Below are 15127 nucleotides of genomic sequence, written 5' to 3'. Positions count from 1 at the left end.
ACTAAAAGGTATAACCAAGTACGAAACTAAGACTATGACCTTGCGATACCAGAAGCTGTGACCTCCCCATACTAGAAAGTATGTCATTGCGATACCGGAAATTGGCTTACTATACCAGTTCGGGTTCCTTCACCGCTGAACTATGGGAGGTTTGAGGGTTGGTTCGGTTGACAATCAAAACACTGTCCCTCTTAAGTCTGCGTCATTCCTACGGCCACTAGGTCCAAGGTTTACCAAAGCATAAGCCCGTCTGTTATGATGTCTAGAAACTAACGTCTTCATGCATGCAGTGGGGATCGTCCTTTCTGAACTTACGCAACGATGACGTCCACAAAACCAAGGGTTAAAAGACGAAAAACGGCCCAATGTAACGATGCTATGGAAGACTATTTAAGTCTCAATATAAAACTAAATCAATGCGTAGTGATTCCATAGCAAAAATATATCGAAGTTGTGCGCACCTCGTCATTGGTCCCTGATTTGCTGCAAACTTGAAAGTTTTACGCACAAGCAAATTTAAAAATACTTTATGTGATTTTATCGACGACAAAGTTCCGCAATTGGCATACATTGCAGGCCCTTCAAACTCACCCCGATAATTTTAGCTTCCTCTGATTCATATTTCAAGTGATCGGGTAAAGGAACGTAGTTCCCAGTCTCCACTTGGTCACAACGCCTTCCTGTGATGCCTGTGCGGCAGCGGCACTGTCCCCTCAATTGTTCACAGTTTCTCTCGTAACTTCCACCGATGTCACATTCGCACGTCTCACATCCACGCAAAGTATCACTCAGACCCCAAAAACCGGGCTAAAAATTGATAGCAAAATGGGGAACTGATCAGTAAGTGACTCGGGCATACCTGAAAAAAGGGAGCTTCAAGAAAGAGCAACCGCGACCAATACGAGAACAAGAGAAAACTAGGAATAAAAGCAATGGCATCGCGCACTCCGCATGAGCGCTTTACATTTTCGTAATTTTTCGTCTGCCGTTTCCATCCCGGCAGGTCTAAAACACAGGTTACAGGTCAGTGTACACGTCACTGTGCTATAGATAAATAAACAACACCATAAGTATCTCCTAGCCCTAATCACTCAACAAAAATGTTGTTTCAGGTCTAGGGGAAACTTTTGGCTTAGTTGTTCGTCAGTGGAGCAGGGACATCCAGTCTTGATCTATGAAATTTGACCTGTGTTTTAGACCAGCCTTTTTTATCCCAACAACGATGGCAAAATACCAAATTTTAGGTCATGTGGAAGATGTCAGCACCCGACGATAAGTGTTCAATTTTGTTTCCACACAACGACACATTGTCCATACCGATTTTATTTCTGAAATGTTGGTACACACTTTCCATGCTGAAAAACGGGGACTGATTAATGAGACCCTCCCAGGGGTTTTGGGGAACACAGGAACACGGCTAATTTAACAACAATGACAAAATATCTCAGGGAACTAGGGAACATAAACAATTTTAGGGATCAAAAAGCGGTGAGCAAGTTTGAAAGTAATTTCGGGAACAAAGGAACACAAGCAAATATTTAAAGGGAACAAGGGGAATAGAAGAATGGAAAATAATTTTAAAAATAACTTGCGGGCTCATACCCGTTGTTGTTACGTGGTTGCCCTAACTTAAGTTCTCAAGTAATTCCAGTACTATAACTCATGACTATCAAACACTGAACCAAGCGAGAGGCGTGGGAACAGGCAATTAAATAGGCCATTTCCGAGTTCATGTCTGTCTCCTCTTCAAAGCGCGTCTAAGTGCGAAGTTTTTGTGATGGTAATTCCTTCTACTTTATATATAAATGAAAACTAATTTGCATAAGAAAAACTTCGCACTTAGACTCGTTTTGAAGTGGAGGCAGACATGAACTCGTAAATGGCCTATTAGGTTTAGATGTCAAACGTCCTGGAAACTTCAAGTATTTTAATTATAATGCCTTTCTTCATGCCTTTATCCACGACCGCATTGCAAGACAGGTCGGGTGCTTGGCTGGTGTAGTGGTGAAAGCAGTTGCTTCTCACCAATATAGCCTGGGTTCTATTCCCAGACTCGGCGTCATATGTGGGTTGAATTTGGCGGTTCTCTACTCTGCTCCGAGAGGTTTTTTCCGGGTACTCCAGTTTTCCCCTCTCCTCAAAAACCAACATTTCACTTGATTTGCTATAATTTGTTGATTTCAGTTTACAGTGTCCCTAATTAGTGTTCCAGCATTAGAAGGCTAGACACTTAGATAAAGTTCCTTTCCTTTACGCAGAGGTTTTCAGGAGGGGATACTGTCGGCAAAATGGTGAGCGCACTTGCCTTCCAACAACGTATCCCAGCTTCGTGGGTCGAATGTGTTTGATCTGTACTCTGTTCCAAGAGGTTTTTTTCTTCAGCACTCCCGTTTTTCCCTTCTCATCAAAACCAATTTTGATTTTATGAGCTTCATTTTTTAATCAGGATAGCGCTTATGCTTGACAATTTTAGCAAGTGGTTATTACTACATCAGTGTTATGATCTCAGTCAAGTGGTTTCCCAATGGCTCTCTCTCTTGACGGACAACACTCCAGAAAGCGGACACCTGTACTCAAAGAGGCTTAGCTAAAAGGCCACCGTTTGTTTACCGCTTACCTGACAGCGATCGCATCTTGCTCCCATCACAAATCGTTTACACGTGCATTTGCCGTCTTTAGCGTCACAAGGAACATTGGTGCCAAGAGAATTGCAGGAACAAGCTGAAAACAGCAAGAGACGGGAGACAATTAACATGTTGAGTCCCGTTCACTGAGATTATCGTTCATTTGAAAAATCATCTCATATACGCAGTTAAATGAAAATATATTTACTTTATAAACTAAAAATCAAAGAAAATTGACTCAACTTCTGAATGCCAATGACATGTGCAAGACAAAAATTAATAGTCTTGCTTAGAGGAAGTTCACTGGAAGTTATCCTAATAATATTTAGGAGAGAAGGTATGGTTGTTTTTATTTTTAAAAAACAAACATTCTCCACGGAGCAATTTTCATGGCAATTTTTTGTCTTTGAAATGCTCTGGTTGAAACCTTGGACCTCTAAGTCGCTCCCACTCAAAAAATTGATCGGTCCACACTAACCTATCAGTCGTACAATGCGCTTTGCACATAAACGAATTAAATTAATCTTTGGCACTTTCTATGCTTTTCGCTTGAGAGACAAAAAAATGGACTACACTGACACCCCACTTGTTTCACAGCGGAGTTAACTTGACTTAAAAAAAGAAAAAAAAATACAAACTTTCGATTGCTTTCAAGCGAATTTATCTGCTCCGAGATTGGCGCCACATTTACAATACGAAAATTATGATTTGCCCGTTTCCCTGCGTCGCATGCATGTATTCACTTTATGATTGGCTCATTTGAATCTCTACGTTCGTTTTGATTGGTCAAACAGTTACTTGTCATTCCAACTGTGATTGGCTTGCATTCGCTTTCCCGAGCTTAGCGCTGGCTGCACGTACTGTATTTCCTTTGCGTTATGAATGTCTGCTTCTGCGTCAATTGGTAAAAACAGTGAGTAGATTTTGGTTGCGTGGCTTTCGATTTTAGCCCACAGAAAATCACTCAAATATAATATTTCTTACCTTCACAACCATCAGGATTTGAAGATTGTAAATTCCAGTATCCTGGCTTGCAGCGGTTGCATCTAATGCCTTCAACGTTTCTCTTGCAGATGCAGCGCCCAGCAACCAAACCTGCCGCTGGATCAGTTTTTCCTTCACATTCGCCACCACTCACCCCACCCACAGAATCGCAGTTGCATGCTGGAGAACATTATTGAAAGTAACAAAAACATGACTCCTTTTGCAATAAAATCGACAAATAAATAAAGCTAAAACTCATCTAGGGTGCATGCCGCCCCTAGCTAAGCCACTGGAAGCTGTTGGTACAAATGTGCAGTGGGGTGCAGGGATGTCTCAGTGGTGAGAGCACTCCTTCACCTCCCACCAATGTGGCCCGGGTTCGGTTCCCAGACTCGGCGTCATATGTGGGTTGAGTTTGTTGGTTTTCTACTCTGCACCGAGAGGTTTTTCTCCGGGTGTTCCGGTTTTCTCCTCTCCTCAAAAACTAACATTTGACTTGATTTGCGTTAATTATTGATTTCAGTTTACAGTGTCCCCAGTTAGTGCTCCAGCGCTAGAACGACTAGCGCTTTTTTTGGTTATGACTTCAGCGTATGTCTGTAAAGACTGCCGGGGTGGAGGAAGGGAGGCAGACAGCCTCTGGGGATGGGAGTGTTCGGGCAATTTTCCTTGGCGGGAAATCGAGTGGCAGAATGCATTTGGCAACCCGCGTTTTTCTGGCGGGAAATCATATTGACCGTTGTCGGTTTTTAAAGGGGATTTTATGCTCAATCAAAGCCAGTTTAGCTAAAAGATTTGTGTTGGTTCTTAAGGTTCAATCTTACTGGTAACCTTGAGAAAAACAAAAGACGATAGCTATCATGCCAACAACCGCAGAATAAATGCAACAGGCTGTGAATAGTAAAGGGAAAGAGAGGATCGCCAAAGGGAGCGAGTTAGGGATAGAGAACGGAGACAAAATTGTAGCGAAGAACGTCGCAAAGCGGAGCGGGAAATAGACAGACCTAGGAGGTAAAAAACAGGCAAAGGCAACGTGAAAAGAAAATTCAGAGGCGGAGGAACGGCAGCAACACAACAACTTGTTTACAGAAGGTAAGTAAGCGTAATTTCACATCAGTTTAAAAAAGTGCGGTGAGCAATTAATTTTAAGCTAACCGCAAGATTCGTATAATTTTTCCATTTTTTTTTCCGTGCAACAATATTTGCAAAATCCTTGTTGGTTCAAATTCCGTGTTGTTGGATTTTGTCAAACTCATGTGCGTGTCCAATGAAGTAGCGTCGCCTGTCAAGCAGTCAAAACAATATCTGGAGTTGTTTTGTCCCGCTGTTCTTTGCATTTTCAACTTCACTGCGCCCGTGAACAACAGAAATTATTCTGTTTTAGGTGGATCTTCACTGACAGTTTAGTTTCTGTGTTATGGTTTGTAAATCTCTGCATGCGCAATGTGTCTATTTTGTTTTAAGTGAATGACGAACATATATAGAGGAGATTACAATGGCAGCGCGGGGATAGAAATTTTATCTACTCAAAGTGAAAGTATCTCTCACGAGTGAGCGATACTTTCAGCACGAGAAGATAAAACTCGTATCCCCAAGCGGCCATGTAATGTTGTTTACTTTATAGATACTTTTTAAATTCATTTTCGAAACAGCAAAATAATGCAATTAAAAAAAGTGGTCACCTATCGCAACATGACTGTCACAAAAATGTTACGAAACTAGGAAATAAAGTTATAAAGGAGAAATATAGACAATAATACTTATACATGTATTTTCTGTTCCAAAAATTCAAAATTTTAATGAAGAAGAGAAAAATTCTATAACCCTGAGCGGGAAGCTCTCTTGTAATTGGCTAATCCTGTTGGTAACCATGCCGACACCAATATCCTCATACGTGAAAGATAAAAAAAGTATCTTCACTGTGCGCAATGAAGATATGATTTTTTACTAAAAGGAAAAAAATCCTGGTATTTCATCAGTATCTACTGAATAAATGCCCTGGCAGAGAGAATGCAGCTTGCTCGTTACCATGCAGGGAAAACACAATTTGTTCTCGCGATTAAGTTAACTTACCCGAAGTATGGTTTTTACTTTGTGGATCGATACGTTATTCGTTACACACGTGCAAGTTTTCCGTGACAAGTTTTGACTTCACAAGTGAGTTTTTAAACAAGTGCACTTGTCAATGAAAAATTTGACACACCGGCAAATAGATGAGTTAATGCTCTCGATTGCATCATGGGTAATCAGGGCAACATGGCGGGAAATTCAAAGGTCTGTACGGCAATTCAAAGCAAAATATACTGTACATATAGTTTAGGTCATAGAAAGTGCTGCGTACGGGGTTTTATTCACGAGTTGTTTGTGTCAAAAACCTGCACGAGCGAGGAACAAGCGAGTGAGGGTTTTTTTACACAAACAACCCGTGAATAAAACCCCGTACAAAGCACTTTCTATGACGTGAACTGTTTATTACACATAAGACAAGAATTTTCGTTAAAATAGTTTTCTGAACGCAAATTAGAAACAAAAACTCACTAACATTATAGAACCAAATGCAAATTTAATTTAACTCAATAACAAAGTACGATTTGCACGAGATGCACGAGTGATTGGCATGGAAACGCCTTTACGCTATCGTTGATTGGTTATACTTCCACATGTGAAATAGCTGTACGCCATTCTGATTGGCAGTATAAGCCTTTTCCACATGTGAAAATAAAGCGTATCGATTTGTACAAATGAGCTTTATGGAATAAAATTCTCATGTTATGTGTAATAAATGACTCTACTTTATAGACTTTCGCCTTCATGCATAAACCAAACAAATAAGTTCATGTTCACAACTGAGATGAACTAGACTTGGTATTTGTTCTTTGGAATTCCTAAATATTGCTTTTGTTAGTCTCCACACATTCTCTGTAATTTTGTGCCTTTGGAATTACAGGAAATGTAGGACAGAAACTCTTTTTAATACAATAATTTCTACCTTTGAGCGCATATCTTCTGTTTCGGGGAAAAAAAACCCAAAATAAGTCATGAATACATTTACTTTTTTTCATTTTGCACTTCCTTACAAACCTTTGAATTTCTCTCTATCTTGAACTGATTACCCATGATGCACTCAAGAGCGTGAACTCGTCTATAAAACTTGACAAGTCAAAGCCTGTCAAAGAAAACTTCCTCGTGTGTAACTGGCTTAAGTACGATAAATACCCTAATTGGTTATATAAATGACTGTAAAAAAAAAACTTACTAATTGAGGAGCTCCGCTTTTAGGCTCGGCTAAATATATATATATTATTTAACTAATACTTACGAATACAAGCTTCAACATCTCTGAAATCTCGTGCAGGATCTTGGTAGTGGAGTGGTTTGCACTTTTCGCACTTTCGGCCAACAGTGTTGTGTAAGCAGTTTACACAGACACCACCGCTAACATTTCCAGATGCTGCATACACAGCAGGATCAAAACGACACTCATCTGCATGTCCATTACAATCACATTCTAAAGAGAAATATTATTCACAATATTTTATGGCTTCTCTATGAAGGCATCAAGAAAAAGGTCTTTTTCTTTAGTCTTTTGAGGGCAATTCTCATGTTTCTTATATGGTTTGTGATAAACATGTTTGGATAATAAGATTAATTATTAACCTTCATAGACTGTGATTTTGTTTTGCCTGTTGCAAAGCAACTAGTTTATCATCATGCATTACACTTCCAGCTTTGTACATGTACTTTTAAGTAGACAAGATGTACCTGTGCATTCAAATGAATCCTGTGGACTTGCTGGTCTCCAAGGGGTGTCGTTAAAACCTTTCTTACAACGCTCACAATTTTTTCCTTCTGTGTTGTGGGTACAATCACACTGGCCATACACCTGAAGAAATTTAAGGTAACATCGACAGGTTGACATGTTAGATGACGCTGTCATGCAAGATTAAGGGAAGCCAATGTATGATACTAAGGATATTCAATAAGCTGATTTAAACAGGAGAGCATTACAGAAAACTACGTATACTGAAACGTCAAAGGCTGATCGTGCACACAGGTTTGAGATCTTCATGAATTAAGAATAATTTATTAATAATTATTTAAACAAAGGCAATTTGATGAAAACAGGCCAAAATAGTTGTTCAGTGCTCGAAATTAGAGGTCATCCGGTCGTCCTAAACGACCAGAAAGTTTACTGGGCGAATAGTTTTTGGTAAAATGTAAAGGTTGGTTGCCCGAAGAAAAAAAGAACAGACACTCCAGCCAAAAATAAAAAATGTATTACGTAAGCAGCAAGTGACTCACTCAACGGTTTTCTGTTGTCAATGTCTGATAGTAGTGTGAAGTTAACAATAATTAATTTGCCGCAGTTGAGCATTAATTTCCCGTGTTTTGAATATCTGTGGCTTTTACAAAAAAATTGTCAGATAGGAAAATAATTAATTCACATGTAGCTGGCGATGGAGATTGAAACTTAAACCCACACTTCCACAAAAAAAAAGGCACACACTTAGAACTATGGTATACACAAGCTCCAACGCCATGTGATTGCATCTCAACATTACATTTAATCGTAGGGGGTTTCCCAATGGGCAACCAAGCATTTACATGTATCAGGGCAACCAATTTAAAGGGTTTAGTTTAGTTTTCTTGTGTTGTTGATTTTTCTTTAATTTTGAGCACTGGTTGTTTGCTTTTGCTTTTGTTTCATGCAATCTGTGTATAAGAATAATAATAGTAATGCGCCGCTCTGTTTACAGCTTGAAAGTTGTCCACCAATTTTTTATTGATCAAACCATTGCAATCACTTGAAAAAAAAAGTTTGGACAGCTGTTGAGAGATTGTTGTTCTTGGACAGTTGTTTGGACAGTTGTTGAAGAGTCTCACAAGCAGAGGTATCTTGAACAAGGCTGAATGTTATTGCAGTTCACAACTACATATAGTTACTGAGTCTTGGCACTTGTTTTGAAATTGTTAGCTTTAAGTTATTACAGCAAATATTGATGCAGTAATTGTCAGGTGATAGGTGATAGTTGTTGACCAATGAGACAATAGTTTTGCCACGTGCTTGCGACCCTTAGTAACCCTTTGATTCACCTTTGCCTGGAGTGAATTTCATGGATTACAAAATAATATTGTTTCTTTTTGTTAACCTGGGCCCAGTTGTTCAAAAGCCAATTAACTTAATCCAGGATTAGCGTAAACTTTTCTTTTATGTTTCAACTTTTTGTTTTGGGAGTAGAGAAATTAACTCCTTTGTTAATTTTTAATCTGACATTAGTGATAATCCGCTTTGAAAAACTGGGCCCTGGACCAGCTACATTACACAGCAATGTTACAGTACTTTGGCTCAAACACCAATCTGGAACCATCATGTCCAGTTATCTCCCCTTTGGAATTCTGCAAATCCCCCTGCCACAGTATCACATGATTTGTTTCATTTTTAACATTCTCTTACATGCATCTTGTCCTTTCAAGTTTCCTTTGAGTTTGATCGTAGCACGAGTCAAGTTCGAGCCCGAGTCAAGTTCGAGTCACGAGTCAAGTTCGAGTCAAGTTAAATTTTCCTTTTTTTTTTAGTAGTTTTGTTTTTAATTGCTGTGTGAAAATAATGTACCAGAGGTAATTAGGCCTAATTAGGTCTTTTTAGGGCTAATTAGGCCTAATTAGGCCTAAAGAAAAGTACCCTAAACATTCATTAAAGCTAATTTTAGGCCTAATTAGCCCTAAAAAGACCTAATTACCTCTGGTACATTATTTTCACACAGCAATTAAAAACAAAACTACTAAAAAAAAAAGGAAAATTTAACTTGACTCGAACTTGACTCGTGACTTGAACTTGACTCGGGCTCGAACTTGACTCGTGCTACGATCAAACTCGTTTCCTTTCCTTCCAAACTCAAGATTTGCTCCCCTTCAGATTGAGTTCCTGGCCTTTCACTTACAAACTGGTTATAAAATAAGGAATCAATTTCCCAAGAAGACCCTCCCATCTACAGTATAAGCCCTTTTGAACACTCACCATGCCAGGAATGGTCGCTTCTCCAGGCAGCGGCAGACACTGTTCAGCATGCCCATAACACGAGCAGCTGCCACGGATTACCAGATCATACACAGCGTAATAATATTTCAACTTGATGTCTGGTTTGGTTGGGTCAAGCACCAAATCACCAAGAGTGTGTAACTTGGTGAAGTTGATTCGTATGTTGGTCAATTTCAACAAGTTCTGAACTTTTTCACTGTACGGGTTTTTCACTGGAATTTGAGGATTCAAAGCTCTAAATATAACCTGCCAATCAAAAAAGAAACATGTTTGCCACTAGAACTAGAAGGCATTTGGGAGGGAGAAGCACTAATCCTGCATTACATTAAATTGTTGTTGAAGAGTATTTAATCTGACTTGTTTTCCAAAAACTTAATGGGATAATAAATACATCATCATCAACATGCATTGGCATCATGAGCCAAAATGAGTTGTACAACAAAGTTCCACAAAGTAAGGTTCCTTATATGGGACATCAGATCACTTAAGTTACAGTACTCAATCCTCTTATCTTTCAACAACAGCTGAAGTAAAGTGAATTCCTGACTGAGCAAGTGGAGAGGTTTAGGTAATACAAACAGAGTATTTGATTTAATTAAGAACTCTATTTCCAGTTCCAAATTTGGATGGTGTTAAGTCTTCTAACCCTATCCCAATTCTTTATTTTTCCAGAAAATGCAGTAGTTAATCTACCGAAGAGTCATGCGACTGAAACTCAACCTTTAATTCGTAAAATCTCTTGCACCAAATACCAGTATCTGAATCGAGCCTGATGTTCAGGATAATAATGCTGAAATACATGTAATAATTATTACTATTCCAGCATTATTTCTCAAGCTCTTTAAAGATCATATTGAAAACTATGGCAGAGAAGTCGAGTCAGTCTGCTTTTCATCCACAAACAGCACCTAACCTAACATACCAGTGTTTCATCAGTGCATGCTGTGTACTTCCATACCTCTCCATCAGAAGATGGCTCCACCGATGAGAAATCCTCTGTACAAATAATGTCATCAACATCAACCTGAGATCCATCAGGTATGTCAGGAAATGTCTGCTTACAATCAGCAGCAAAATACCGATAAACATTCCAGTGTCTGCCGTAGTCCCAGGATCGTTCAATGATCATACCAGCTGGGCGAAATGTGCGGAATGTCATCACCAAATGGGTGAAGTGAAACTGGGCTTCTAGATTAAGCTATGATTAGAAAGTAATGAACAGTCATCAAGGACATTAGAGACTAAAGGGTTCTGGATAAATATCTGACTTTTGCGTGGCTTGTTGGTGACTCACTTAGCAAAACTGCCACTAATTGCTCGTAAAGTAACAAAGTGTGCCAAAAAATTAAGCAACTGGCATGAAAAGCTGGGAATCCTTTTAGAACTTGATGAAATTTGATTCTCTCAGTTAGTGTAGAAGGACAGCTGTTTATGACTGCCACTTCAACAACGTGAGTGAAAGTGATCTTCAGAGGGATTGATATATCAGTAGGGGAATTTAAGCACCGTGGGAACCTCTTCATGGATTTCTTTAATTCTTTGTCTACAGGAACAGGTACTGGTAAAAGTTTGTTAATTTCCAAGATTTGAAGTGCCAAACTAATGTGCGATATGGGGAGAAGACATCACTGATTTCAACAAAACTGTGAACTGCACTGGTCCTGTGCTTCTGATAGGGTGCACGACTGCACAATTCAATCAAACCTGCACAATAACACATAATTCCTAAATATCCGCAAAATCCCGCACAATACTGAGTGATGTGCTTAGAGCTTTTATAACTATATGTTTTACTGTTTATGACCAAAATTTTTTGAGCCTTTTCAAGCAATTTTCAGGCCATTTCCTTTCCGAAAACACCTTTGTTTTCGCTTTTGTCAAACAGCTTTGTAGACCATTGATGAAAAAATATACAAGACATTATATGTAGCTCCGGGCGGTCTTGGGCACTAGCTCAGTTCCACTTCATTTGGCATTTCTCCAATATCCAAAACAATAAAAGTTCTTAAATTTTAGGCACGTTGTTTAGGTTCTTAACTACAACCTATACAAGAAAAAATAACAAGCTATATAAATCATGATGTACATGTACATGTATGTCAATTCCTACTGAAGGAATTTCACAACGATACAAATGTAAAAAAGGTATGAAACACTATTTATTGACATGGGAGAGAACCACATTAACAAAATATAAATGCTCACACCATAACAATTGGCATGATACATGTACAGTACTGCTCAAAACTATTAGTGCATTTGCATGCGGTAATACCTTGTCTTTGCCGATATTGTTTACCCTGAAATCACCTACATGTACCTGTAGGCTGGACAAAAACCGTAACCGAGGCAAAGACGAAGGCAACCGAAAGCCGCGGCTGATTTAATTGCAGTAATGTGCCGTAAGGAAACAATGGTTGCAAAGCATTGTGTAATGTTATCACACCAAGCTCCCCAAGGTAAGGAATGAATGTACCAACTGTTTTTCACAGCACCAACACAACACAACGCACTGTCATGAAAGCCCGTTATGTTCGTCTCACATCGCTATGACAGAGAAAACCTTTCATCATGCATAATTCCGGCCCTGGAAACATCGCAAAATCTCACCCACAATTTAAGTTTGTTCCCGCACAATTTGACTCCAAAATCCCACACCCTGTGAGAGGCCCTGCTTGTCTCAATGAGTGCCTCATTCAATATTTTTGCATGAACACAATTACCTGGATAAAAACATCTTCTTTAAGATTTTCTGATTGCCACCATGATCGTTCCTTTTTGCCATTAAATTCAGAAATCATTTTTGGTGCAGTATGGTTGTTCTCTGGTGTACTTGCATCGCACACAAAACACTCATTGGAATCCTGAAGGTGGGATACGATACAGTAGTCTTCAGGTTCAACCAAACCACATGTCGATGACGCAAACAACCTGTCAGCACGGCCAATCACAAGGTTTCCAGTGGCTGGGTAACAGCTACGTTTGTCACATGGGTTTTGACAAAAAGCTTGATAAACTAAAGAAAAGAAAAAAAAAGTTAAAATGATATTTACTTTCTGTTTCATGCAATGAAGTACTTCCTTATATCAAATTTTATAAAATCGTAAATGGTTTGAACCCAGGAGTCATGTCATAATTAAGTAAAGTACGATCATCTGGGTGAGTGTAGTCCTGAGAAGGACTGTTTGAGATGACATTGACTGACCTTTCCACAACCTGAGCGGAAGTGATCTTCAGCGTCAAGTGATTTGTATAACCTTAGTAGATACTATAAGAGCTCCGGTCGTAGATGTCCTTGGTCAACTTATTTGTGATGTTATTGGTCGACTGTCAGTTGAGCCTAGATGTAAATGGCTGGGAAGACTACAACTGGTCAGCCATCTTGATTTTTCTCATGCATACACAGTGCGCGCCAAAACGAAGTGACTTTTCATCGTCAGAGAGATGATAGCAAACTCCCAGCAAAGAAGAAGACGTTTGAGACAAACATCTTTAAGTTTTTTCTCGAAAGGGCATCTAATTTTTGTTGTGCTACAAATCAAAATAATCCTCGCAAGTATGTCAGGTACGATCGATCGCGTCTTTTACAACACTGTGGAAAATTCTTCTCATGAGCACCCCCCATACCCCTTGGAAATTTCTACCCTTTAGCACCCCCCCCCCCCAGGAATTTCCACTGACAACCAGTGGGAGGGGGGGAAGGATATTTTTTGGAATCACACAATTTAACACATGTTTTCAGAGGTTGCATTGGTTTCCGACCATATGCATGAGGTTTGTTTCCCTAGTGAATCTCTCAGTGCTACCGCCTCATTTTACTGTTGTTTTCATCTAAGCACAGACATGTGATGGGACAAAATACTCTAATTGGCTGCAAAGGTGACAATTTTTGTTCAGTCATCCGAAGTTTGAGAGATCTTCATGCAAGTTTTCCTAGAATGGCGGCAAGACTGGACATCACATGCAAAAGTTAAGATTCCACTATTTGCTTAACGTCTGCCAAACTCAAACTTCAAAGAATATGTTTTCCCGTCACACGTGTCCACGCTTGGATGAAAACGACCGTAAGCACACAAGAAAAACGTTCGACAAATACTCGCTTCCCCTGGTATTTTAATATTACATTCAAAATTGCAACATAAAATTTTCTCGTGTAGCAAAGGCTCTCAGAAATAGGCCTATGACAATTTCAATGCTTTCTGGTAATAAATAAATAAATAAATAAATAAATAAACCATTTCCTCTATAACCTGGGCGTAAACGCTGAAAAGAAAACCGCAGAATTCCTACATACCGCGCCTATTAAACGCGTGCAGTAGAAAACTGACATACTCCGTCTCGAATAATATCATATTCCATGTAAATACAACCAAATTACATATTTAGAATCCCCCTCTTTATTTTTAAAGAACATGGAGAAAAAGTCTAAGGCTTGCAACTCACTGAAATGTTGCCGACTTATCTACTTTTGACAGCGTGAGGTCTTCGGCCAATTGACCTTGAAGAAATCACGTCGAGATTGGAGTTTCGAACACACATGGAAGGGACGGAAGAACAACAAAGCTCTGTTTTGTAAACGATAGGCATCATTCTGGGAAACCACTGAGGTGGGCAACTCTGAAAATCGGTTATACAAAATAGAAAACATAAAATAACCATGTTCTTAGTTGATAAAGAAGTGTGTTCGCTCACCGACATTCAGCAGAAGAAAAGTCGAGATCATCCCTCGCAATTTGTTCATTGTTGTTGACAAGTGTAAACCAAAATAGGTGATTTGAAGTGACCAGCGAGTATTCCAATGTGCCACCCTGAATTTTGGTCAGAACAGCACGTGAATTTCTTTCAAAATTAAGTTCAGCTTCCTATGAAAGAAACACAACAAGAGAGTTCAACAGGCTTTCGCTGTCTATAGTAACAGCACAGACCATCGGTACTTCGACGAGATAGAAACAGCTGGAGAAGGCTGCAGACAGAGAATACTGGAAAAGGAAAATACTCACCTCTATCCACTTTCACGAAGAATTGGTTCCGAATAATACAAAGACAAGCTTCTTGCACATTGAAGGCCAAGAGCTTATGAAATGAACCTCGGGTCGTGTGACTTGAAAACGATTTCCTCCAAGAACGAATTTAGTGGATCCTCGGGCCGTTTAGCCGCTACGAAAAGCTTAGGGGCAAAAGAGAGAGCTCCAATCTTACCATGGCAGAAAGAGGAAATCTCCGGTGAATTTAGCATTCAAAGGAACGACAAGACAGATGTGAGCCACCGGAAAGATAATATGGCTCAATAAATGCTTGGAATGTTTACAACAGCCAATTGGATTTTGATATCGCCATGCGAATTTCCGCGCCAAGACCACCTTTTGGGGGCGCGAACATAAGTATCCTGTTACATTCCGGAACCGTATGTAAACACAGACCATTCATATCTCCTTCAAGCGTCATGCATGATATGAAATCATTGCACCTTTTGTTTTCG

The 15127-nt window shown here is 39.4% G+C and overlaps 1 protein-coding gene across 1 annotated transcript in view; it reads right to left on the bottom strand.

Annotated features, from left to right (window-relative positions):
* LOC138056567 (laminin subunit beta-1-like) overlaps positions 1-14897 on the bottom strand; it is a 36779-nt gene extending 21882 nt beyond the window's left edge. Inside the window, exons 1-10 of the mRNA XM_068902385.1 lie at positions 14649-14897; positions 14341-14510; positions 12372-12664; positions 10607-10846; positions 9628-9894; positions 7371-7491; positions 6928-7116; positions 3609-3788; positions 2618-2721; positions 592-807 (exon numbers count right to left, since the gene is read on the bottom strand). Of these exons, the coding sequence (XP_068758486.1) occupies positions 592-807; positions 2618-2721; positions 3609-3788; positions 6928-7116; positions 7371-7491; positions 9628-9894; positions 10607-10846; positions 12372-12664; positions 14341-14389 (1659 nt within the window). The 5' untranslated portion in view covers positions 14390-14510; positions 14649-14897. The remainder of the gene's footprint in view (positions 1-591; positions 808-2617; positions 2722-3608; positions 3789-6927; positions 7117-7370; positions 7492-9627; positions 9895-10606; positions 10847-12371; positions 12665-14340; positions 14511-14648) is intronic.
* Between the last annotated feature and the right edge of the window lie 230 nt (positions 14898-15127).

The sequence above is a fragment of the Montipora capricornis genome, chromosome 7 (assembly GCF_036669925.1).
Source record: "Montipora capricornis isolate CH-2021 chromosome 7, ASM3666992v2, whole genome shotgun sequence".
Taxonomy (NCBI): domain Eukaryota; kingdom Metazoa; phylum Cnidaria; class Anthozoa; order Scleractinia; family Acroporidae; genus Montipora; species Montipora capricornis.
Note: the sequence above shows the minus strand (reverse complement) of the source record. Positions and strands in the feature narration are given on the sequence as shown.